The sequence below is a fragment of the Pinus tabuliformis genome, chromosome 7 (genome assembly GCF_031772625.1).
Source record: "Pinus tabuliformis cultivar Carrire ecotype Pingquan chromosome 7, CPIR1, whole genome shotgun sequence".
Classification (NCBI taxonomy): Eukaryota; Viridiplantae; Streptophyta; class Pinopsida; order Pinales; family Pinaceae; genus Pinus; species Pinus tabuliformis.
The window spans coordinates 1,954,721,796-1,954,748,614 of NC_142293.1; the positions used below are offsets into that span (position 1 = coordinate 1,954,721,796).

Sequence of the window (26,819 nt, forward strand, 5' to 3'; positions counted from 1 at the left end):
TCCGCCAGCGTGCTGTGCCATCTGGAGTCTTTAGGAGGGTGATTCCGAGCTGAGTCAGCCTCGATGGCAGCGGCAAAGAGCGCTTTCGTGGCAGGGGAGTCACTGTCTTCTGCCATCTTGGAAACCGAAAACAGGCAGGAGGGAGATCCAAGAAAGGATCCCCCGTACTTTGGAAGATCCCTAGGAGAGAGACCTTTAGAGAATGTAACCTGGAGATTAGAAGATCTGCGAAGCAAGGACCGATGGAAGTACAGGATATTACAGACCCTGCAGAACGAAGACTCTAGAATTGCCCTGGGGAAAGGTAGACGTACGCCGCCGATAAGTCACTAAGGCAAAAAAGAGAGGGAGGGTCTTAAATGGCCAATTAATTAAGTTGCAGAGAGGGGCAGAAAGATGCGATGGGAGCAGCCGGAAAAGGATTTGAAATAAAAATCCGGGAGAAAAAGGCCGGAAGAATTACTGGTGGCCGAGAAACTGGATGAATGCCTGTGAAGAATTAAGCTTCAGGACGACTGATTACAGTCGAAACAACAACAGACACACTGGAAAACAAGCCACCATTTCCCAATTCGAATGCGGAAATCTTGGCACGACCGATATATGAAGAAAGAGGCTCTAATCTTATTGATGATGGCGCATAGCATTTTAGTCTTGCAGAAGAGGGAGTCTTGAATACTGAACAGAGGAGTGGAGAGTCTAAAAAGGGAAGGCGGCTGAAGGAGACATCTTATACTATAGCCATATACTATAACAGAAACCCGTGCTGCACAGATTTCCCCATTCGGAAAGCTAAACCCGGGGAAACAGTTGGTAAGGATTATGAAAGTAGAGTCATATCCTTACTATGACAATCCCTCGTTCACACAGATTTTCCCTTAAAAACAGTATCTAAGAACTATGAAAGTAAAGTCCACTGACATTCAGCTCAGAAGAGAACTATAACTGTGAAAACTAGAGAGCTAAACCCATCCCTAAAACCTCAAAATTGCTAAGAAACACCTTCATTGAGCTGAAAGGATTTATATCAAAAACGACAAAGAGGAGTTTATGCAAGAAAACCCCGGAAGGCAGAGAAACGTACCTGGAGCCGCGCAGAAACGCCAGGAGCAGGAAGCTATCAACCAAGCCAGGAGCGACGCCCTGTGAGAGCCGAAAAAAGAAACAGAGAGCCTCCAGCCCGCAGGGACTGGAGGAGAAACCCGATAATGAGCGTTGGGAGGTCAATATATAGGAAGAGGGACCAGGGGAACTTGCATGCGGCTGTAGGTGTAGGGGCTCCACGTAAAATAACAAGCGTCTTCTAGATGGGGACAGAGGCGGTGGCCATGCAAGGCCGAAAGACACCCGGACGCCGCTTGTCGACGGATACCGGCGGGGAGGAAAGCGAGCAGGCGGAAGGTGGCAACAGCTGTGTTCATGTAGAGCGGCGTGTAGCGATAATGACCCTTCTGAGTTGGACGCAAGGCTATTGGCTGGAGAAAACCTGTGCAGAAACTATTGGGCGGTGGCCTCCATGGATGGCGATTGGTAGCTCCTCTCTCGGCGCGCGCGCTCTAAACCCTCTGACGCTTTCTCCATCTTTCTGGATCATATATATATATATATATATATATATATATATATATATATAATTTCAATTTGATAAAAAATAATAATAATAATAATAAGTATAACATTAAAATTTATAACTAAAATTGCACCTATACTAAAATTGAATGTGATATTTTAAAAAATATTTGTTATTATAACTTAAAACTTTGTATATATAAATAAAATAAAGATGAATGTTTTTCTAGTTTATTTTTTATATTAAAAATATATATAATTTTTTTATCTGATCAATTATTAAGAATAAAACTTTAATATTAATAAGGTAGGAGTCCTTCAGAACTGGGGAATTGGCAAGCTGGAAAAGCCAGACAGTCAGGGTTCAGCGGGCGACGAGAGCAAGGATTGTTCATAAGGTATGGGAGGGATACCTGGTAGAGGAAGGGGCTCAAAAGACGGGAGGTCGAGATGAGTAGCGGCAAGAATTGCAGAGACAAAGTCAAGGGGACAGGGGACAAGGTCAGCCAACCAGGGGCACTGGGGAGAAGGAGCGGGGCTCCTTTAGACTGGGCTTCTGGGCCTCTGGGCGGCCATGCAATTTGACCAAAATCGTGGTCATTATTGGCACAGGGCATGGGACATGCAGGGGTGTCCAGGGCGTCTTGTGTGGGCGTTTCTTGCACTCAAGGGCTTTGAACAAGCTGCATGGGGGAAGAAATGCTAGATGAGCAGAGCCATTGGTTGACGAAGATTATGAAAATAATGGCTTGGAATTCTTGGTTTATTTCTCCTGAAGCAGGTAACTCCCCTTGGAGGAAGAGAGCATTGAAGCTAGTTTCGGGCTATCGTCAGCGACAAGCTAGAAGGCCCCAGGATAGTACAGCAATGGCTCATGCAGTGAAAGGCAAGGGCAGAGGCAAGAGACTGCGAGAGAGCAAGGCAAAGGCTGAGCCGAGCAATGTTCGAAAATGTCATGGGAGGAAACCAATGGCCAGACTGATCCAAGAAGCAATGGTTGCATATGCGGGTGGCACCAGAGAGGAGATTCAACGGCTCATTGCCAAGTGGGAGGAGGATATCAACAAACAAACAAACGCGGGGCAATGGACGTGGAAGAGTGGAAGGTCCTGGTTCCTAATCCGGGACACACTCACGGCAGAGAAACACAATATAAACAGACTCTATACCTATATTGGCTGCTGAAATGCAACCTAGGTAAGGCGATGGAATAAATCCAGATGACCGCCATTAAGGACTTTCCGAACTATAAGCAGGACTTTCAAAAGATACAGTTCCAACTGCAGAAACAGGATGGCCGCCTGGGTCCAATCGAGAACAAATTCTCATGCATGTTCTTGCCGACCGAGCTGCCTGGATCTAGTGCGAAAGAATCGGCCCCGTTTACCTCGGCCTTGACCAATCAGGAGAACTAGAAGGAGGAAGTCATAGTCTTTTTTGCTTAAGTTTATATGCGGATAGCATTTACTTTCTAGTTTGTGGTAGTTTATATATATAGACAAACAGCTTATGGTTGTGGACATGATAATCAAGCTTATATAGCTTGGATACATAGACTAAATATTTTTTTCTATTGGATGGCGTATAATGCAGTTAGGTGGTCAACAAACCTGGTTTCCCACCGGGCAAGTTGAGACCACTTAACCAAGCTAAGTGGTTGTAACCTGCTTGCATATATTATAATGAAAAAAAAGGATCTACCAAGCTTAACAAAAAGAAAATATTAATATTAATAATATTTGTACATACATATACTTTATGGTCCATTGGGACACCTCAATTGGCGATGATTGTGTTATGCAGTATTATGTAAACCATGAGAGTCAAGGTTCAAATTCACCATATATCAAGCTGCCAAAAATAAATTACAATAATAATTTATAAAGTTATAATAAAATTATATCATTATATTATACAAAATCAAATTTTAATTAAAATGTGATATATATTTATTAAGTGGTATATACATTCATCATTTATGAATTAATCTTCAAATTTATTTATTTTTAAAAACATATTTTGAATTGTTGTCATAAAATTTTGTTATGGAAGGCACGCTGATTGTAAATCAATCTTGTTTCAATCAAATATCTAGCATTTGAAATAATTATTCAAAGGTTATACAACTATGAATTTTAGTATAGTTTATCGTCCACAAACATTTGGGTAAATAGAGAAAATCAATCAATTGAATGAAAACGTTAAGATTACATGCAATGGATAAATCATCCAAGTGGGAGAATTGTTTGCATTTGATAAATTTTCCTACAATAATGGAATTCAAGCTTCATTTAAAATGGGTCCATTTGGAGCATTGTATAGCAAGAAGTGTGATACTCATATTAGTTGGGATAATCCAACAGATAGTAGTAGTTGGGCTAGAGTTATTCAAAAAAATGGAAGAGCAAATGATTAAATTCAAGTGGAATTTAAAAACAATATGGGACAAACAAAAAATTGGTTAACATGTGTTATTGTTCCATGAAGTTGGGCAATTGCACTAAGCTAGCAATGAGATATTGTGGTGCATTTGAAATCTTGGATATGATAAAGTCCGTTGTATATATGCTTGTATTGCCTATTACCATAAAAACTCGTAATGTTTTTCATATGTCATTGTTGAAAAAGTATGTGCATGTTCCTCCTTATGTTGTTGATTGGCCTATTACCATAAAAACTCATAATGTTTTTCATGTCATTGTTGAAAAAGTATGTGCATGTTCCTCCCTATGTTGTTGATTGGACTTTGATCTAAGTTGAACCAAAAGAAGACTTCTAGATCTAGCTAGTATGTATACTGGATAAGAAGGTTATTGTGCTAAGAAACAAAGTCATGGGGAAAGCAAAGGTCCAATGGACGTATTACAACCCTAAATAAGCAACCTGGAAGCAAGAGGCCATTGTGTTGGAAGCATATCCACATTTATTTTGAAATTTTTTATGTAAAAATGCATTGTTATTGTATATAGTAATAATGTGCACCAAGGATAATGCAAAATCTAGGACATATGTAATACTCTAGGTTTGGTCCCCATACTAGTAATGTAATTATATATCATGAATGGCTAAGAGTTGGACAATTGTAATTTAACTAGATATTGAGTGTTAATATAAGTATCTTATAGGTCGCAAAAAAGGAAGGAGAACATTATGGTGCTACAATTCCACAAGAAGCAACGAGACTTATAAATGGGGAAAGACCTTGGCTACTAACATAACCTAAGCCATGGAACCTTTTATTATTAACGCTTAATAGTATTATTATTTCATGTTTTATTTTATTCTAATCTTTTGGATTAATTACATGGAGGTACATGGACTTGGAATATAGAAAGGTGAATTATATACTTCTCATGAAACATGTGGAGAGTACATGACATGCAAAGATAATCTACAAAATGTGTATATGTAAAGAGAATTCAAACTATCGTTCAATTGAAAAACTCAAAAAAGACCACTTTGAGCAAACTATCAACGACTTGCTATAATCAAACTATGCTAGGTTAAAGCCATGAACTATGAAGAAATAATGACCAAGAGTAATTGTTGTTATTGAGAGAAATTTGAAGTACAACAAAGAAACATTGTACTCCTCATAGTGACATTCATAGCTAGCCTACTCTAGAGCTCTAGACAGAAGCATGATAAATTAAGGAACTACTTCACAAAGAAGAGAAACTCATTCTTTGAGTTGTGTAGACTATTGGGGAAAGAGCATTGTGAATTTAGACTGTTGTAGATGGGAAATTGATTATGAACTTGAAAATTGAGTTGTGTTAAGATAATTAAATCTAGTCATGGGTATATTCATCCTTATGGACTCATAGCCTCAACTTGGAGGTGATATTTGTTGCAGAGAAATTAAGTGTAACATAGAGCCTATGATTAAGTGGAACATCCGTCTGCTATGGTTAGTTGGTGGATGATTTCCAAAAAGATTAAATATTCATAATTTACTTGTGTAATTGTTGAATTATTATGGTTTAGTTATCAATTGAATTAGTTTCAAGTTTTTTCAATTCTACTTTCATGTTGAAGCGTGCATCTATAAATTATGGTGCCATTGCCCATTGAATGGCCTCATTGTGTTTGCATAAATATGTGTTATAGTGCATGTTTAAATGACTCTTTGGTCTTGAAATCTACATTTGAATGGCAGTACAATAGCATCAACCATTTACAAACACAAAAATGCCTAACACAGTCAAAAGACTTGGTGCATAAATTCATGTGATGTTACCTAAATTGGAATAGTTGATTTATGGTGATATGTTTATGCAATGTCCCAATTAATTTAACTTGCGCACAGTTGAATGACTAATAGGCTACTTTGAAAATCCACTTAAGACATCATTTATTATTTGATTCGAGCAATTATACATCTAAATGGAACGAAGGGTGATAGCAATATATGTGGAAAACAAAATTACATGGTCTCACACATACTTATGAGCAAGAAATACCCTTAAAAGATTTAGGCTAGTGACACATTCTAGCATCTATAAATAACAACAGAAAATGTCGTTAGACAAGTAAAAATGCGGCTTGGGAATCATGCATGCAAGGAAACCACATGACTTCAAGAGGCTACTCATTTAACTTAAGGCTCGCCTTGTTGGAGGTCCAATTTACCCCCATTGGCACCCATTTGAGTTGTATTTCATTAGACAACTGAACAGAGACATCACTTATATGTACCTCGAGTATATCAAAAGTCCCCCTAGGTCTCCTAAAACCAGTCATTTGCATGTCTGTGAATAATAGTGCATCAAAAATAGCATTTGAAAAGATTAATCTCTCGTATTGGCCTCACATAGGTATATATAAGAGCTACAACACCAGGCACACCCATTCTACAAATCATTTTTTGCTTAGAAATTCTTAAATGTTAATTTGTGTTACTTAATCAAGCATCTACTCTGTAATTGTGGAATTGAATTAAATGTTCATGAATGTTTCTTTTATCAAGCTGGATGTGCATTTGACTAAATTATATGGTTGATGTGTTATTAACAATTATTAATTTGCACTCATAATTGGTTAATAATCATTACACCATGTCATTTCAAACAAACCAACATCTAACCGAAGTCATGCTCTCACTAACACTAAACGACAAACTTCGGATTAGATTCCAATGTAGGGAATCCCCCTTGGGATAGGAAATCATACCCAAACCTAAAGTGAAAGGGAAGGTTGCCAAGGTGACATTGGGTACCTTGCCTGACAGTTTTTTTAGGTTCTCCCCTTTCTGAGTTTAGGACTTTTTCTTTAGAGAGAATCTGAGCAATAACAAGACCTACATCTATTAATTAGCTATTAACATGACAATAAGAAAAAAACATAAAAACAAACCAATAAAAAATATGATGTCAAATAAACCAATTAGAGTGAAATTTGGTAGTTTAAGTGTCCCATATCCTCAACAAAGCACAAACGGCACTAGATAGGTTATAGTGATGGCAACAACACAAAGGGCACTAGATAGGTTATAGTGATGGCAACAAATGCTTCGAACTAATAATATTTTTTTTAGCTAAAAATTCTAAAAGTATAAATGCACACTTTTCTTAACTATATGTTTAAGAATCGATTTTTCGTTACAAGACGAAAAACCAATCCACTTATTTAGATAAGTTAAAATATAATTTAAACATTTCTCATAGAATTTCATTTCATCTTTATCCAATTTGCAACCCTACATATGCAAATATCAGGAGCTTCTAGAAAGTAACTTGCCCCAAGAGATCATATTCCACGAGCGCGAGAACTGTTGGTCTCTTACCTAAGAAAATGTTTGTCAACAAACTTGTATGTATGAATATATCACATAACTTGTTACAAAACTCCAATCAGTCAAACATATTTAAATTTACCAGTAAACCTTATGCGGCATTGCCTAGTTCATCCCAGCCAATAGTAAAGGCATGAGATAAACTGGTTACAAAACTCCAATCAGAACATATTTAAATTTACCAGTAAACCAGGGCTTGTTTAAACTGGCTGCATTGCAGTCACTAGGTCTTAATTTTTCGTATGATACCTGCTGATCCTATCATTTTTAACTACGCTGTAATAAAGAAAATTGTGTTGTAGCAAAATATTCAACTGCATAGCATGCATAACGGCTTTTGCCACAAAATAGCTCTCTGGAACTTCCAGTTTACTTACATTTTGATCAACATCAAAAGCCACTTAACAAAATGTAGATGTATAAAATTTAGAATTTCGTCAAATTTTCTATGGTTATTAAATGAAAGAAAGGAAAACTAAGTAATTAATATTAAAACTTCGATAATAATGGTTAACAAATACATGGTGAATCTTGTAGGCACGCTGAGAATGACTGCTTGTACTTCATTCACAATATGAGTGGATATCAGAAATGTTCGATGGCTCAAGGTCAAAACCACACTTCAAAATCGATTTTATTCTTTCAATAGAAACCATAGAACATGAAGTTTCAGATTATTATTCTCACAACACAGCACTCTTGAAGCTGAGCCCTAAGCAGAAAATTTGACACCTTCATCATCTGTGGATGTTCCTTTAAAAATCACAGCTTTCCCACGTTGCTCTAGCAACTTAAGAGCCCGGATTAAAATTATGCGATCAATGCCAGCAAGCTCTGTAGCCATTTAATTAAATAGTAAGCTGTTGCCCACCAATACAACAAAGGAAAATAAAATAACAGTTTTTGTGATCCTTGAACATGTTGCCGAGTACAAACCTGTCCCTCTTGACTCAACACCAGATCGAATTTCTTCAAGAGTCATAACACCATCTTCGAGGCCATTCTCATGAACCTGACATTTACAAAAGGATTTCAGAATGTACTTATTTAATAACTTAACTGAATAATTTAGGAAACCACTCACATATTAAAGAATGCACAACACATCCCTGCATGATTACTAGTTCTTTCCATAAAAGGAACAGTATTTTCATCTCTCACAAAGAAAAGTTTCATCAAGTGTTTTGTTATATACAGAGATTTTTCCTAGCAAGATTGCATATAAGCAATTTGCATATCAGGTTTAATGAATGAAATCTTTCTACATAGATCACAAAGTCGACAAATTTTGTCATTTCTCAAAAATGTGCGACTATGGTTATAAGTATGTTGATAGACAACATGGATCCATATGAAATCCATCCAATGCTTACCTCTGGAAAATTAATAACTAAAAAAATGGAGAGAAATTATTGGAATACAATCAGTAAAGGAGAACACAATTCATGACTTCATAGCATGCTTGTATCAAAATGCCATACTATAAGAGTTCAATAACCTTAAAAAATGGCAATTGCAGTTTTTTTCCCTATAAAATATGTGCTCCTTTAGTTTTTAAAGTGATAGATGTATCAACTTACAAACTTCAATATGTACTCAGCCCAATCCTGGATTCGACGCCAAAGAATTAAACATTTTTTCTGTCCTTTATCTAGCCATTCAGCTCGACCTGTGTGCAAAATAACAACATTTCAAGGTTTATTTACGACCTTGTTGAAGACATAAGAACGATGCAAAGCTGTTGTGGGGAACACCTCAAAGGAACAACCTTCAGAAACTAATGCTGAAAGGAAGACCTTCTTAGCTTCATAGCTCAATTTTCCTGTTCAACAAAACCATCAAAGCAAAACAGGAAAGAGGGCTTTAGAACTAGGATATGAAAATTAAATACATGCTTCGTCTTCTAAGCTTGTCTCCTCAATTGGACTGTCTCAGAAGGAAGATATGACATGCACTAAAGAAAATAAAACATAATTATGATCAGGTCACACCGTTGCACACTTCACATGAACTTCAAACTTTTTCCAGATAGCTCTCATTCCCTTTACTTTTTAACTTCTAGAATCTTTGAAACAGTAAAGAAATATCACTACTGGTCACTAGCTTTTGATAGATGATGAACAACTTAATACATAGAACAACCTGACACAACAAAACCAGTGATGATGCTAATAGAAATCATGATACCAGAATAACATTCAAAGTTAATAAAATTATAGTTCGTCATATTAGCAACCTTCATGTTTACCATTATTAATGCATATTGTAATCTATACCACTACCACGCATGGAATAAAAACTAAATACATCAATATATGGATAAACTGCAGACAATTGAGACTAATAAATACATCAAGAACAGTACCTCAAGGGAGTGCCTTAGGCTTGACTGACTAACTAAGATATTACAAATATCATAAACTATGCATAGAAAAATCAGTTGTGGCACTAGGTGGAATATGCCACAGCTTGCCATGCAGCTGTCAACGATGTTCTCACCTCATTTATCACCATAAAATTTCTCAAAACTTTCTGACAATTAGGAAAAGTGTTTGCAGTTGGGCTATCTTGTGAATTTCTAGGTGGGAGTCGAGGCAAATATTAAATTTTGAAACATAAGATAAAAACTAAGCCTCACCCATGTTGCACAGGAGGAACCCATCCCCACTCATCAGGGACACTTTCCCCATCCTTGGTGTCACGCCCCCAGGCCTACAGTAGTCTTTCAACCGTACTTGGCGAGGTGCAGCACCACCGAACACTTTCTTTTCACCAATACTTATGTTCATGGACTACGCCTAACCACTTCTCCTACTTAGTTTTTGTTTCTCAACCAAGTAATTATTAAGTTTCCTTTATACCAATGAACACCCATACACATTCATTATCATCAGCAATTATACAAGAGAACACAATTGCGCAATATAAAGGGAGGGGCAACTCCCTGAACAATGAGTCTGCCCGAATATGTTATATTATCCAACTTTCCAATATTACAAAGCTTTACAAGTATACTGGGAAACACCAAGTTTCATACTTAGCCAAAATTACAACTTCTCACTCCTCTGTGTGATAACCAAGATTCTTTGCCCAAGTCGGGCGGGTGCACCCTCACACGCGCTGCCTTTCGCACTTCACAACCGAATCTTGTGCACGATGGGTGGGCAACTTCACCAAGTCACCAAGACAGCCTCGTTTCACCTTCGCACGGCTTCACCAAAACTCCACCGTTTTATGTTTACACGCCGGGCGACTTCACCAAGTCTCACCCACGCTCCTTCGTCCGAACGACGGGTGCTCCTACCCGCACTCTCACCCAAGACTAAAGACTCGTGCGTTTCACCTCTATGCGGCCTTGCCCAAAGCTGGGCACATAGAACTGCGCCTCACTTTTCAAGCAACGGCTTCACTCTTGAACTGCGCACTTCTCCTTCTTGCTTGAGTGCCTTGAGCGATGTTCTTTGATGTCCAAATGAGTCTCTAACGCGCTAATATATATGCTGCACACATGGTGAGCATCTCCACAGCCGACCTACGTTATTCTCCCGACCGACGCCCTTCGTTTGCTTCATCGTTCAGTCGGCCCATTGCCAACACCCCAAACGCAACTATTCTTCCACCGTCGGCTTGACAAGTGAATGCCCACGCTATCCACCGTGTAAATATGCTCGCCCTCCACTTCTCATGCGCATTATAACCATGTTCTCACGCGCACTTGGTCGTAGAGCTCGCACTTCGCCTTTTCCACCTTCGCTCGTTCAACACCAAGCTCAGTCGCACATCGGGTGGGCGTGCCAAGGACCGCAGGTCCTTACATCCTCCTCCACCTGAAATCGTTGTCGTCCTCGACAACATCCCATCCTGGTAGCCATCCACCAAGATCAAGATTTTATATCTGAACAGTCTTATCCATGATATCAACTCCTCCCACATACTACAAACATCCCTGCAACATATGTAGAACTACCATCTCCATCATGTTTCGTCCTTATCCTATAGTCTTTCAGCAGATGCCAACACACTTCTGTCATGTGCCAACATGTCGACTCAACAGCAACATCTCTCTATACACTAGTACCCCTCATGACTCGAACTAGTTGGGTAGCTAATCCAACCCTATGCCCAAACCACAAGAATGCACATCCTTATGTCCCCATCAGTCTTTCCTGACTTCTGCTACATCCTGGACTCATCAAGTCTGCTCAATCCCATGCTCAAGTCCATGGAAACTCCATCCCATCTGCAACATGATCGGTACATGGCCTTGTTATACAAGGAGTGTACAGCCTCTCCATCGGATCATACAAACATCTCCATGTCACATCAGCATCTACACAACATCTCTGCCTCGGCATTCCATAGAATGTCCATGAGTGACATTTCTATACATGCTCATGCATCATGTCCCTGCATACTCATGCTCCATGTCTCCAACCTGATGTCCATGACTCTAGTTGTCCATGATGCCCAACCAAGTGGTCTCATCCCAACATTTGGCCATCCGCATCCAAGTCTGCAATCGGTCATAAAGAAGCCTCTTCCAAGGCCCCTTGCTAAGTTGGTGTAGCCCCTCCCAAACAAGGTCCCTACACCAACCCTTCCCCAAGGTTGTCTATAGAGAAAGGAGGGCCAGGAAGTTTCCTCCCTGACTCTCATCCACCCATGTATCAGATTGATACTGTGTCCTTAAATATCTATGCACAGCCTCAACCTCCTCACATGTACATCCAAGCTTACCTAGCTTGTCCTTTGTCAACTGAAAGTCATATATGCCCATAACATATCTACAAAACTCCACTATACCAACCAGATCTCTACCTGCATAATCCTCTCCAACCACTGCTTCTGAAGTAGTACTTGGACTCCCTTCATTTGTAACTCCATTGTGAAGATCATCAGTAGAAGATGTGTTATGAAACCAGCTCACAAAAAGATAGAAAAGAGAGATCCACGCCTTAGAATTCAGCCTCTTCGAGGGGGCAACCTCCTTTACATTACATAAATGAACAATTCTTGGATGATACAAATGAAAATAGCTCCTTTCTATATATAGGAGTCTAAGTGGTCCCAATACAATCAAAGCCTACATAACAATAATATTGTAGGGCACAACAATAACAATAGTGGGCTTCTATGTGGCACAATAGTAACAATATGGGCACTACATGGGTACATCAATATAATAAGTGGGTTGTACTAATAACAATAAGGGGTTACACTAGTAGTATAGGGGCCTAACATGCCCCTCTCCTTCAAAAAGCGTTGTCCTCAACGCTTGAGTAGTTCTTGATGCTTCTGTATAAAATTCTTGTCCTCCCATGTGGAATCTTCAGCAGGTAAGTTCTTCCACTTGATGAGATACTCTGAAATTGATCGATTTCGTAGCTGTCGGGTTCTTGTCTCTGTGACTACTCCAGGTTCCAATATGATTTTTCCTTCCTCTTCAATTTCTGGCAATATTGTTTGCATTGGAATCTTTTGCAACTTTTGAATAAGTGGCCATACTTCTTTGTCCTTCTTCCATTCATCCCTTGCTTCGTTTATCCAATCTGGTTGGATAATAGAAATAGCACAAAACAATGCTTCCATATCCTCATCCTTGAAGAGTCTTCCCATTCGGTAAGGTCGCCATTTGTTAAGTGCATGTAGTATTGCCCACATTTCCTTCTCATAAATAGTTTTATTTATATGTAGCAGCAAAAATACCCAATCACCTACATCAAAACATTTTTCACTATGATGTTGATCTACCTGTTGTTTCATTTGATTTTGCACCAAAGTGGCGTTATCCTTTAAAAGTTGGAGAACTTGTTGTTGATGCTTGATGTGATCTTTCACTGCTTGAACCTTTTTCTTCTTGATATGTCCTTCTATATTTAGAGTTTGAGGAGTGGTAAGTTCTTCCAATCCTTTACAAGATATGGTCAGATTCATTTCTTGATGCTCGATGTGATCTTTCACTTCTTGAACATTTTTCTTCTTGATATGTCCTTCTAGCTTGATAGTTTGAGGAGTGGTAATTCTGACCAATGAATTACAAGATATGGTTGGATTCATTTCTTCTTTTTTGAATTGATCTTTCACTTCTTTCACCTTTTTCTTCTTGGTATGTCCTTCTATCTTGAGAGTTTGAGGAGTGGTCTTTCTTGCTAATAGTTTGCAAGATATGGTCTGATTCTTTTCTTCTTTCTCTGGGGTTGAGTCCTGGCATATATCCTCTTCTTTTGATGTTTCTTGATCATTTTCTTCCTCCTCTTCATACTCTATGTAAAATAATTTCTTCTCGGCACACTTATGACCTTTAGTGCATTTGCTATCACAATTGTAACAAATCCCTTTTTCTCTTTTTTCTTCCAATTGTTGTGGTGTAACCCTTGTAGGTTCTGGAAGGCTTGGAGAAACAACACTTCCATCTTTATAGTTGTGAGGAGTAGACTTCCTTGTTGCCATAATTTTACTTTCCAGTATGTCACAAAGCCCTTTTACTCTTTCCAATTGTTGTGGTGTTGCTCTAAAGAAGGTGTTGTTCTTTGTATCCTCATAATGTGCTATCATTTCCTCCGTGAGAATTGACCACGTAACAAGTTGTTTACGAGAACAAAGCCCTTTATACCATAAAAATTTATCTGGTTCTAAATATGAAGATGCAATACATACCTTTTGTAACAGTGGTACCCCATGTAGATCAAAATATTGCTCCATCTGAAGTATCCAATTTACCGGATCCTTGCCATCAAACTTCCTCATCTTGCTTTTTCTTGATTTTAGGATCTCGATCTTGCAACGACTGTAACTCTGTAATTTCGGATATTTAAGTTCTAAAATTGCTACCTGTAGTAGCCCTCTATGTTCTCTTTCCAATGCCACCAGTCTGATCCAAATTGGATTCTCTAAGAAAGCGTTATGCACAATCTCCCAAGATGACCTGATTATAGACCTTTCCAAAAGAGCGAAATTGTATGAAGTGCCACGTGTCACTGTTTGAACCTTTGGATCTGAAAAATATATAAACAAAAACTACAGTCTGTCCTCTTTCTGTACCTTCTTAAAAAATTTCAATCCTATGCTCAGAAAGAAGGTTATGACGATTTTCCCCAGGTCACCGGTTTTTAGTGTAATTCAGGAGTCGGAAAAAAGACCAACTTCCTCAGAGCATATCTCCGCAAATATCGCGCGAAAAGATCTGAAATTCAGACCCAAGGTTCAGCGCGATTTCTTCTCAAATGGGTTTTTTTTGCGACTTCTAAAACATCGCAGAAAAAAAGTTATAGCGAAAATTCCACGATGACCTGTTTGGAGCAGCGAAACCCTAGAATCCAAAGCTCTGATACCAAATGTTATGAAACCAGCTCACAAAAAGATAGAAAAGAGAGATCCACGCCTTAGAATTCAGCCTCTTCGAGGGGGCAACCTCCTTTACATTACATAAATGAACAATTCTTGGATGATACAAATGAAAATACCTCCTTTCTATATATAGGAGTCTAAGTGGTCCCAATACAATCAAAGCCTACATAACAATAATATTGTAGGGCACAACAATAACAATAGTGGGCTTCTATGTGGCACAATAGTAACAATATGGGCACTACATGGGTACATCAATATAATAAGTGGGTTGTACTAATAACAATAAGGGGTTACACTAGTAGTATAGGGGCCTAACAAGATGTCTCTGTCAAGTGCTCCATAATCTGTGAGATTGTCCTCTCACTTCCTTCCTTCTTCCTCGCTCTTGCAACAAAGTCAATCAACTTCCCTTCCTTCATTGTTTGAGTCATACTCCCAAGTCCTCTTTGCTCCACATCCTCATGCTTCACATTCGGATCTTTGGGATACAAAGTCATAGAATTCATCCTCGGTCTATATCCCAAGCAACTCCTTCTATTCATCGGAACCAACATAGTTCTTCCTCCAGCTGTGATCAAGAGAATGTCCCGGTCCACCATTGGTATGGCTTGTGCAAGCTTCATGAAATCTTGCCCAAGACTATAGAATGATCATCCATGTCCACAATCCTCAAGTCCAACTTTCCAAACCACGAGCCCACTCTCACCTGAGTGTTCTCCATCACACCAGTAACAGCTTTCATGGTAGAGTTGACTGCTTTGAAAGCACTCCACTCCCTCTCCATTTCAGCTTTCTTCCCAAAAGACTTTGTTGCCTTCCTACTCAAGAAGCTATGAGTAGCCCCCGTATCCACCAAAGCTGCAAATCTCTTGCCCTTCACGGTCACCTACACAAAACTCAGCTTCAAGGCATCACCTCCTTCTGTCGGCTTTATCTTGTGTCTCACATCAACAACCTTCTTCAAAAACTCGGCCTCAGAAGTGTCCATTGGCTTGTGCTCCAATTTGACATTCCTCCTAAGGTACTTCACTTCCTTGCTTGGCTCTTCTAAGCAATTCGATCTTGGTCCAGCTTGACTTCCTTCAAGCTTGTCCTCCATCGCATTCTGCTCAAGTGCACCAACCAAGTGCCCATTGACTACCTTCATGGAACTAAGCTTTCGAACATCCTCTGGATTGTCTCGGTAGTAAGTCCCCAGCCTGTCAATGTAGTCGAGCTCATCCTGCTCAATTACAACAACCTTCTTATCAAGAAGCTTCTTCTTCATTTCATCCTCAAGCTGCTTGATTTCAGTCTCCACCATGGCACTTTCCTTCCTCAACCGGGCTCTTTCATCCAAGAGCTCTTGAAGATCAAGTCCATTATGTTGGATCTCCTTGTCAAGTTCCCTGAGTTCACCATCTATCATACTTCCGCATTGAAACTTGAGTTCTTCAAGTTCCTTCCTCAGCTTCGAACAGCTTTCCCGAATCTTCATATTCTCAGCCTTCATCGAAACCTAGTCAGAACTCCATATACTCATCTGTTCGAACACTTTGTACCAGAAGACTTCACCTGCATTGTGGCTAGATTCGCCTTCCATAGGTTCATCCACCATCTTTTCCATTTCAGCCTTCACCACATTCACCAGCTTCACCAAGTTCCTGCGACCTGAACGAGTTCTTGTTCCATTTGTATGTGAACCCAACTTCCTTCACCAGCAAGTACCTACTTCATTGTCACCAACTTCCAAGTGTATGCACACCTGCACTTCGTCACAAGAAACCCTGCTCTGATCAGCCCTTCACCGAGCTCTGATACCAACTGTCACGCCCCCAGGCCTACGATAGTCTTTCAACCGTACTTGGCAAGGTGCGGCACCACCGAACACTTTCTTTTCACCAATACTTATGTTCATGGACTACGCCTAACCACTTGTCCTACTTAGTTTGTGTTTCTCAACCAAGTAATTATTAAGTTTCCTTTATACCAATGAACACCCATACACATTCATTATCATCAGCAATTATACAAGAGAACACAATTGCGCAGTATAAAGGGAGAGGCAACACCCTGAACAATGAGTCTGCCCGAATATGTTATATTATCCAACTTTCCAATATTACAAAGCTTTACAAGTATACTTGGAAACACCAAGTTTCATACTTAGCCAAAATTACAACTTCTCACACCTCTGTGTGATAACCAAGATTCTTTGCCCAAGTCGGGCGAGCGCACCCTCACACGAGCTGCCTTCCACACTTCACAACCGAACCTTGTGCACGATGGGCGGGCGACTTCACCAAGTCACCAAGACACCCTCGTTTCACTTTCGCACAACTTCACCAAAACTCCACCGTTTTATGTTTACACATCGGGCGACTTCACCAAGTCTCACTCGCGCTCCTTCGTCCGAACGACGGGTGCTCCTACCCGCGCTCTCACCCAAGACTAAAGACTCGTGCGTTTCACCTCTGTGCGGCCTTGCCCAAAGCTGGGCGCATAGAACTGTGCCTCACTTTTCAAGTTGTGGCTTCACTCTTGAACTACGCACTTCTCCTTCTTGCTTGAGTGCCTTGAGCGATGTTCGTCGATGTCCAAATGAGTCTCTAACACGCTAATATATATGCTGCACGCATGGTGAGCCATCTCCACGACCGACCTGCGTTATTCTCCCAACTGACGCCCTTTGTTTGCTTCATCATTCGGTCGGCCCATTGCCAACACCCCAAACGCAACTATTCTTCCACCGTCGGCTTGACAAGTGAATGCCCATGCTATCCACCATATAAATATGCTCGCCCTCCACTTCTCATGCGCATTATAACCATGTTCTCACGCGCACTTGGTCGTAGAGCTCGCACTTCGCCTTTTCCACCTTCGCTTGTTCAACACCAAGCTCGGTCGCACATCGGGTGGGCGTGCCAAGGACTGCAGGTCCTTACACTTGGGGACTAGGACTCTGCAGGTGGAAGTCCTCATTCAGAAGGGAAAATCACTAGGATGAAGACTTATATCTCCCACTAGAAACAGGAAGGTCTCGGAAACCTGGTTTTGGGACACTTGGATGCCCCCTATCCAAAACGGTACCCATGTGGAATTGGTTGTCCAGGAAAAATATTCAATCACTAGTTTGACATTCAGACCATGACAGATATTACCTTTGTAGTGTGTGCTGGAATATGTAGTATGCTTTTGTAACAAGGTACAATGATTAATTGCAACAACAGTTTTGACTCTCATGTTTGGTCGGTTCTTGTACCCTTACACTGCTTTTAGAACAGCCAAACTAGAATCTGAACAAAAATTGGCTTTAACAAAAAATTGGGAAAGGATCCAGAAAACAATTTCTTGGCTATATCAGCAAAAAGACCATCAAAATTGGCAAACCGCAGCAAGTATTAAGAAATCCAAAATAAAATCATCTTTTTCCAATTTTTTAAACATATAAACTAACAACAGCCCCCGGGAGGCAGCTCAATTGGTGATGGCCATGAAAATGAAGTGTTATGTGCGAGAAGGTTCAAAGTTCAAATCCCCATGATTCACTTGTGTCTGCAGAAGGGGCATACGTAGGCACCTAGAGGTTCTGATGGTAGCAATTGGAATTGACCCCGTGCCATGCGAGTATGAAACCAGCCCAGTTGCCAATTCCTCTAGACAACAAACAAAAAAACACAAAAAAAACATATAAACTAACAAAAAAATAAAATAAACACATTGGCACATAAATATGGAAAAATCACCAATATATGATGTAGTGGATGCCAAATCAAAAATGATAAATCAAAGTTGATTGTGAATATCGAACCCTGATAGTTGTCCAATCAAGGACTCAAAAGTGGACAGCCAACACGAACAACATCAAATATATAAATATATCTTGTCATCATGAGTCAAACCCAATATTATCATAATTGAACCGGTAGACCCCACAAACCGGGAACTGGTTAAAAAACCAGACTAAAAAACTAGTCGAACAAAAAAATACATAAAATATTCAAATTTTAAAGAAAAACATATGCATTCATGTGCATCCATATGAATCCAAACAATTTATACACAAATATGCAAAAGTTCTTATTTATATAGCATGTAAAGGTGCATGTAAACAAAATAGCACGAGTGTAATCATTAAATTTGGCAACTAGGACAAAACTTCACCTTGGACAGCTCATATGATGCAGCTGATATTTTTATTGGATTCCTCTCTCCGAGAGGTGTAAAATTGATCTAAAGATCATCTCATTCTGACATGTACAAATGGAATTATGAATTTATTTTGATTATGGACAAATCGTTAAGGTCGGCCAGCCATCTAATTTGCACCCTCAAACCCACAACGTTGCATATAAATACAAGGAGCCTCCTCCTCATTTTGTCATCTCATGTCACACTCATTCTTCTCTCTCCTTCGTTGATTGGGTACGAATTTCAGAGGCAGCTCTTCACACGTGCGAAGAAGAGAAGGGTTTTCTGTCCCTGCATTGACCAGCATTGACCGAAATTGCAAAAGGGCTGTTTTGACTTTCGTTGACCAGCGTTGACCTGTTTTGGCTGCAGTTTTGCGTGGGAGATCTCTGTTTGGGTAGGCTGTATTTCTGGGCACAAAAATCAGGGCTGTTTGACCAGCGTTGACTGCAAAAGGGTTTGCTGCAGCATTGACTTTCGTTGACCAGATTTTACTGGACTTTTTTGGACTGTTTTTGGGCTGATTTGACTAGCTGTTGGAGACCGAGTTGACCGAGTTTGACCAATCTGTTTTGGAGGTCAAAATCTGCCCTGTTGACCATTGTTGACTTTCTGGTTAGAGCTCTCTGTTACTGCTGTTTGACTGATCAGATTTCACTTTGATTGGGCAGGTGAAAATTGCATATTGTACTCTCTCTCTTTCTCTGCTGAACTTTTGAAGAATTAATAGAAGAATTGATCAAGGGTTTCCCCACATTGGGGTTTGTCCCTGGTTGGTGCCATATCTTGTGTCCTCTTATCTTGACTTGTCTTTTACTGTTATTGATTATGTTCTATCTGCATTTTACTATCATGTTGATGTGATTGCTAAACTAGATATTGATATTGGGCTAATAAGAAAATTGAAGTAAAATTGCTCTTAAGCATAGAACATATCATTGTTATCTAAAATTAACATGGTATCAAAGTTGAGGTGAAGACAAAGCCCAAGCAAGAGTGAGAAGAGCAATCACTAAGAGGAGCAATCATTGATCAAGGACAAGATTCAATGGCCTCCACATCCTACTTCAAGTCTGATGATAAGCTTCATGATAAGTCTGATTGTCATGCATGGAAGATGTCTCTTGATTTGACTTTAGAAGAGCAAGATGTTATGGATTATGTGTAGGGAAATATTTCGTAACCTCCTTCAAATGCACTGGCTGCTGCTAAGACAAAGTACAAGAAGGATGAAATCAAAGCAAAGAAGATCATCAGGGATTCTATTCATAAGCATTTAGTTGCTTACATCTCCGATTTGAACACATCAAAGGAGATATATGACAGGTTGGTTGGCATGTTCAAATCTAGCAATGCAAACCAAGTTCTCTTTCTCAAAAACAAGCTAAAGGATATAAATAAGGGAAGAAATGAAGACATTCAATCCTACTTCATGAGGATTACTCAGATCAAAAATGATCTTTCAATTGGAGAAGCTATCGCTAATAGGGAGCTTACTCTCATTGCCCTTGGAAGACTCCCTCGTGAATGGCACGTGTTCAATACCATTATTCTTAACAACGACAAGATTCGAGGTTTTAAAAAATAGTTGACTAGATGTTCTCAAGAAGAAACAAGGATGATGGAACTAGATATGCCTTCAAATCGGAATGATCCTATTGCATTCTCTGCTTATGCTATAAAGAAGAACAATGTAGGTTCAAAGAAGCAATGTCAAGGAAGGTCGAGTTTCAAAAATGGAAGGAATGGAAGATGCTTCATTTGCAACAAGTTTGGCCACTATGCTAGGCAGTGTCCTAATAGAAGGGATATACCTCATGATTATAACAACCACAACAGCAACAATTTCAGGGGAAACAACACCATTTTGGTCTTCCCCAAGGAAGACAAAATGGAGGATTGGGTAATTATTTGGCATCTGATACTCTTTGAGGATGAGATAGGGCATCCAATAGAAGAGTAGTCATGGAGGACCAATATTCTTTGAGGGCTAGGAGTCCAAGATAAGAATAGTCCTCATGGAACACACCCTGAGTACCCGAGTAGGGGATGTTCCGAGAGAGACAATGATGAGAGTGTCTATAAATTATTGGTCTCGTCAGCATTGAGCTCAGATCTTGTGGAGAGATGCAATTGTTAGTCAAGGCCTTGCTATATAACAATGTTGGTTGATATGATGCTATACAAATGAGTTACCAATCTGAAATTCTTCTTATGATAAATTCTTCAGATTGAGAATGTCCAAGTACCATTATGAATACCTCCCTAGTTAAGAGGGAGTGTTGAAAAGTGTAACTAAGCTCGGTCTTCATAATGACATGTAATTATGATTTTATGTAATGAGATGTAAAGAAGAAAAATAAAAGTATTGTATTGCTTGCTTCATGGGTTTCATGAGCAAGAGACTTTATTTTTGAGTCAAGACTCCCATTGAGAGTCTTTAGGAATTATTTTTCATCTAGTCATAAAATATAGAGTCATTGTCATGTAATGAAGTGATGTTACAATTTGTAAAAGGTTAAAATTGTCTATGTAAAGTATCCTCCGAGACCTTGTCACTTATCCTCTTCAAGTCGGCCTACAACGATGGAAGAATTTGCCAGAAGAAGTCAGCCTAACCACTAGTAATCATGTCGGCCTACAGGACATGTGCTGAGGTGTATATATAGCCACACTCGCCCTCACTTAGAGGCAAGCAACTTGACAAGCATTTTTCAAGCAAAAGTGCGAAGAAGAGGCTCCAAGAAAAAGTGCAAAGAAGGGATAACAAAGGGAGAGTTTCTTCGGGGCAAGCGAAGGAGAGTCTCTTTTAGGCATAGTGAAGGAGAAGTTTATTCTAGGAGAGTTTCTTCTGGGGTCAGCAAAGGAGAGTTTCTTATGGGATAGTTGTTCAGGGTGACCGAGCTAGAAATCAAGATCATAGAGGCCGAGATTCTCTAGGAGAAGCGAAGAAGAAGCAGTGTGAAGGATAGAGACCGAGTTTCTCTAGAAGGAGCCTAGGAAAGCGGTTCGAGATCAAGAAGAACGTCGAGGAAGGGAAGAGGTAAAGCATCAAGGTTAGTGACAAGGTTATTGGGAGGATACTAGAGTCAAGAGTCTTTGTCATGGTCTTGGTACTCATCAATTGAAGATCTAGAAGAAGAATTTTGATCAGGTTTTCCTCTCAAGAGGTGAGAGGTTTTGGCCCTAACTGACAAGCCTACATACCGTGTCACTTGTCTTTTATTGTGCATATTGTTAATTGTCTTGATGAAAAGAACACAATAATAACATAACGAAGAAAAGACTATAAGCTAAGAAGTAAAAGTATATCACAAGCAATTATCAAGCAGAGAAATCTTTTAACTATTCATGCCCTAGACTTTTCAACACCTTAGACTGTTAGGTCTCGTGGACGTCATTAAAATATATCTAATCTAATCCATTTATGAGTGCTAACATCTCTTTCAGAGTGTGTATAATTTAAGAATTTGTTTAAGGATTGCTTGGGCGTGGGGTAACTCTTCATATAGACGAACTCACTCTAAAGAGGAAGAGTAAAAGGACCCAATCAATTTGTTCTCAAAGGTCTCATCAAAAGAAATCGAAAGAGGGATTTTTCCTTACCTTAGCTTACTAAGATCAAAAAATCTAAATTCAAAATCTTTCTTAATCAATGTTATGTACTTTAGTCGATTAATCTAGCTTTTGAGAGCTTTTGGAAAGGCTTAGCCTTTCCTTGCTTGCACAAGAGAGATCCTCTCTTGTTGCATGCATTTTTTCTATACAGTGTTATAAGGACCGAACTGGACCAGCCGATTCAAATCAGTGCGACCGTTTTGAGGCAAAATCTAGTTCAACTGGTGACTTGAACTGTTTTTGTCTGGTTCGGTGCAATAAAGCCACGTAGAACGCAGCAAGTGGACCCTGTTTTGCTTTTTTTCTTTTTAATGTTTGTATTAGTTGGGCACTAGCCCATAATAGGTGCCTAATATTCAAGTATATTGCCCTACTATTGCTATGCATTTCATGGTAATGTTAAATTCTTAAAGTAAAATGACATTTTCCTTTATCTATCAATTTCATCATTTTACTTAAATTTTTAACATTACCATGAAATAACTCAGAATGTTTAAGAGTGGTTTTGACCTCACTAGATTTCATATGGAGTGGTTTTGACCTCATTGGATTTCATATGGAGAAAGTAGAATTTTAGATCTCACTCAAAATCCAGCAAACTTAACAGTTTTACAGGATTTCAAGATTGGGGGGATTGCAATGCTACATTGGATTTTCTCATGTACGAGGGTATGGAACTAGTATTTAATCAAGAGCACCAAGCCCTCTATGTACCTTGATGTTAGTGGCATTGGTTGTTGAACTCCTCTATCATGAACCTACTAAAAAAATACCCATCACTCAAACAGAATCTTGACTTGACATGCTATGATTTTTCTACCTAATGCTTAAAGGTTGATATTGATGACAAAGATCCCAATATAGGCAATGGTTTTGATGATATGTAGGTATTTGTTGTAGCATAATTTGTTTTGCATGCTAGAGGCCATGTGGAGGTTGTTTGCTAATGTATTTTCGGTTTAGAGATGGATTGCACTCAGAGCTATTTTGGTTATGTGCACCCTTACATGTTATATAAATGAGAACTTTTGCTTATTTGTGTATAAATGGTTTGGGTTCATATGGATGCACATGAATATATATGTTTTTCTTAAAAATTTGAATATTTTATGTGTTTTTGGTTGACCGGTTTTTTGGTCCGGTTTTTGTACAGTTCTGACTGGTTCCCGGTCCGAGGGGTCTATTGGTTCAATGACCGGTCTGATTCTCGTAAATATGGTTCTATATTGTACATTACTTCTTTGAAAAATAATCATGAAGCTAACTTGTTTCTATTTCTTCCCTTGTGTAAATCTCTAGGAGGATTGGAGGGCTTCCTTTTGAGGAGTATTGTTTGAAGATCAAGGGCATATTATTGGAGCCTTACTCGTCCAAATTTTTCTCTTAAAAACTACTTCCCTTCTATCATATTCTATTGCAAGGGGCTTCCTTCCTTGAGAACCCATTGGTTGAGAAATCATACATCTTGAGGAAAGCAAAGTGTCCTATTTGGGGACTTCTCATTATACTTTGTTGGAACCCTTTGTAATTGTTTCTTTCTTTATATTTAGTTTACTTGAGGAAGAGTAATTGCTCTTTGAGCCCCTTTGTAAACTCTCTTCAAAGAATCCAAGTACTCTTTTCATTAGAGGGCTTTGTCATTTTAATAAAATACAAAAATTCTTTGAGGGAGCTTGAGGAGCATCCTCTTGGCATCCCACCCCTCTCTCTTAGGAGAGGATCCTTGCATGTGTGATCTTATTCTTTTTGCTTAAGTTGATTTATTTTTTTGCAATTTTGTCTTCATTTTTCACATGCCATAGATCTAACATTTCACTCTCTCACTTTGGTTAATTTGAACAATTCATATTCTAATCTGATTTTGCAGCTGATATAACTTGTTCTTCTTGATGATATATCCCTTCTTTCATGCTCTTAAGTTCATGGTTTAATTTCATGATCATATTTACATGTAATGTCAATCCATATCCCATGTTGATTTGTTGATTTTAACACCTAATTTGCAGCCATATTCTAGCATCTTTGAGTTTCCACTTCATTGGTTTATGCAAGTATTTCATTTCTTAAATTTGTGAATGAGTATATTTCCTTGAGACATCTTGCAACACTTCACATTTTGGAATATTATCTTTACTTGTAAAACATCATTGCATCACAACTTGCACTACTAAAATTAACCTCCAAGCATAAGCTTGGTTGATAGACATTTAGCACAAATCTTCCCTAATTTTCATTCAACTTCCTTGATTTGAGTTTGGATGAAAGGTTAAAACGATGACCTCACAGTCCTCGTGTGGCTTAGTCCCCTTGTAGGAACAAAGGCATGCGGATTGCAAGAGAAACTAGGCGGGTATCGGTAACGATGGACTAGTGCCTCCTCGTCCTAGCCTTCTTGCAACTCACACATAGTACTTACCAAGTTAAAGGAGTTTAGTGGAAGATATCACCCTAGAATAGGCATAGATTTAAATTTACCAAAGAGACTTTGTTTTACACACTCACCTACAACTTTGTTTCACCTTGCATGTAATTGGTTATCATTTGAGCTATTTCTCAAACACATACAAGTTGGATTGTGAGCATCTACATTTATTTTACTTGCAAGCATTTTACTTTATGTATTTGTCCATTTCATTCCATGCTCATGTTAAGTTTTCTTTGATGCCATTATATCATATTTGAGCAATTCTCATTTTCAAGTACAAATTGTGTTCACTTGCAAGTTTCACTTTCTATCTAGTTGCTCATCTTTCAAGGTTGTAAGCAAATCTTTAGATAGTGTGGTTTTGCATTGATTCACTAACATTTGCTTTGCAGCTTTCCATTCTTGCAACTTATTGTATCTTGAAAGATGTATTTTACATGCAAGTATTGTGATTTCATTTTGAGCATATATTTCTTGCAAGTATATTATATTGGCACTGGTCTACTCACATATACTTTCCTTGCAGGATCTATCTTGTTGAATCTATTTGTTATATCTACATTGTCAATATGTGTATGCTCATAGTTATTTGTACTTTTTAATCATTTATTTGCTTCAAGTTATCATTTCAAGTTGTTGAATGGTGAATGTTCTAACTGATGTACTAACTATCTCCTAGAACTTGTTAGTTTAACAAGATTTCTTTTAGAATCCTTCCTTAGGGTCCACCCCCCTTGGCTTTAGCTAGGAGAGAACCTAGACGGAGAGTGTTGAGATTAGGTAACAGCCCCTTCTCTGAGCTTTGCCACCAAGGCCGCACCTAGTGGGGTTGAGGATTTTTCTCACATTAACTTAGGTGTGTGAGCGAGGTGGCAATAATCCCAGAGGTTGTAGCCTCCCAGCATCATGCTCTAATCTCTCTAGAGTGAGCTTGTGTGCCATACGTCAAGGGTACTGACTGAGTTACGACAATGTTGTTGATGTTGGTAATAATATTGATGGCGATGCTTATCTTAGTCTTGATCTCTCCTTAGAGAATTTTGTCAACCTGAGATTTTCTTGTTAGTCATTATGAATACCTCCATAGTGAAGAGGAAGTGTTGAAGTTTGTAGCTATAGTTGGTCTTCATATTATATATTTGTCATTCATGTACATGGAAAGCATGATTTTCATGCTCAAAATTATTTTTATTTATTAAAGATCAGATCTAAATTTATTTGAATCCCCAAGTGTTTAAATCGGCCTCTCTTCTCTTCAAGTCAGCCTGCCCAAGAGTTGTGCCCCTTGGCATGGACGAACAACTATAAATTGGCATGTTTGCTCTCCTCCAAAGTAACTTCGATGAGGCAAATATGATATTTTTTCAAGCGAAGTAAGTTAGTGAGCAATCTGAACCTGTCATAGCATCTGTGAAGCATCTGAACCTGTAGTGATACTCTGTGAGCAGCCTGATCCTATGATAGCATCTGTGAAGCATCTAAACCTGTGGGGATACTCTATGAGCAGTCTGAACTTGTGATAGAATCTATGAAGCATCAGAACCTGTGTTGATACTCTGTGCGCAGTTCAAACCTGTGATAACGTCTGTGAAGCATCCAAACCTATGGTGATACTTTGACAGTGATCCGAATTTGTCTGTGGTGTGATAGAATATCAATATTGTGTGTGGCAGTGATTTGGATTCTCTGTGGTGTGACAGAGATCCGAACTGTGTAGAAACTTGAATTGTCTGTGACAAAGATCTAACTATCTGTGGTATATTGTATGACAAAAATACGAATTGGGACAAATGGTCTGTGGTGACTAGCAGAAGATCCAAACTCGTACAGAAAATTTGTGGTGACTTCGATGGTTAACAATTGTGATAGAGGGTTGACTTGGACACTTGGTGA

General features: G+C 39.0%; 1 protein-coding gene across 1 annotated transcript in view; it reads right to left on the reverse strand.

Annotated features, from left to right (window-relative positions):
- Window positions 1-7,783: 7,783 nt before the first annotated feature.
- Window positions 7,784-26,819, reverse strand: part of LOC149256278 (vacuolar protein sorting-associated protein 25-like) — a 139,058-nt gene continuing 120,022 nt past the window's right edge. The window contains exons 4-7 of the mRNA XM_089460715.1: window positions 9,132-9,185; window positions 8,944-9,032; window positions 8,300-8,375; window positions 7,784-8,197 (exon numbers count right to left, since the gene is read on the reverse strand). Of these exons, the coding sequence (XP_089316841.1) occupies window positions 8,076-8,197; window positions 8,300-8,375; window positions 8,944-9,032; window positions 9,132-9,185 (341 nt within the window). The 3' untranslated portion in view covers window positions 7,784-8,075. The remainder of the gene's footprint in view (window positions 8,198-8,299; window positions 8,376-8,943; window positions 9,033-9,131; window positions 9,186-26,819) is intronic.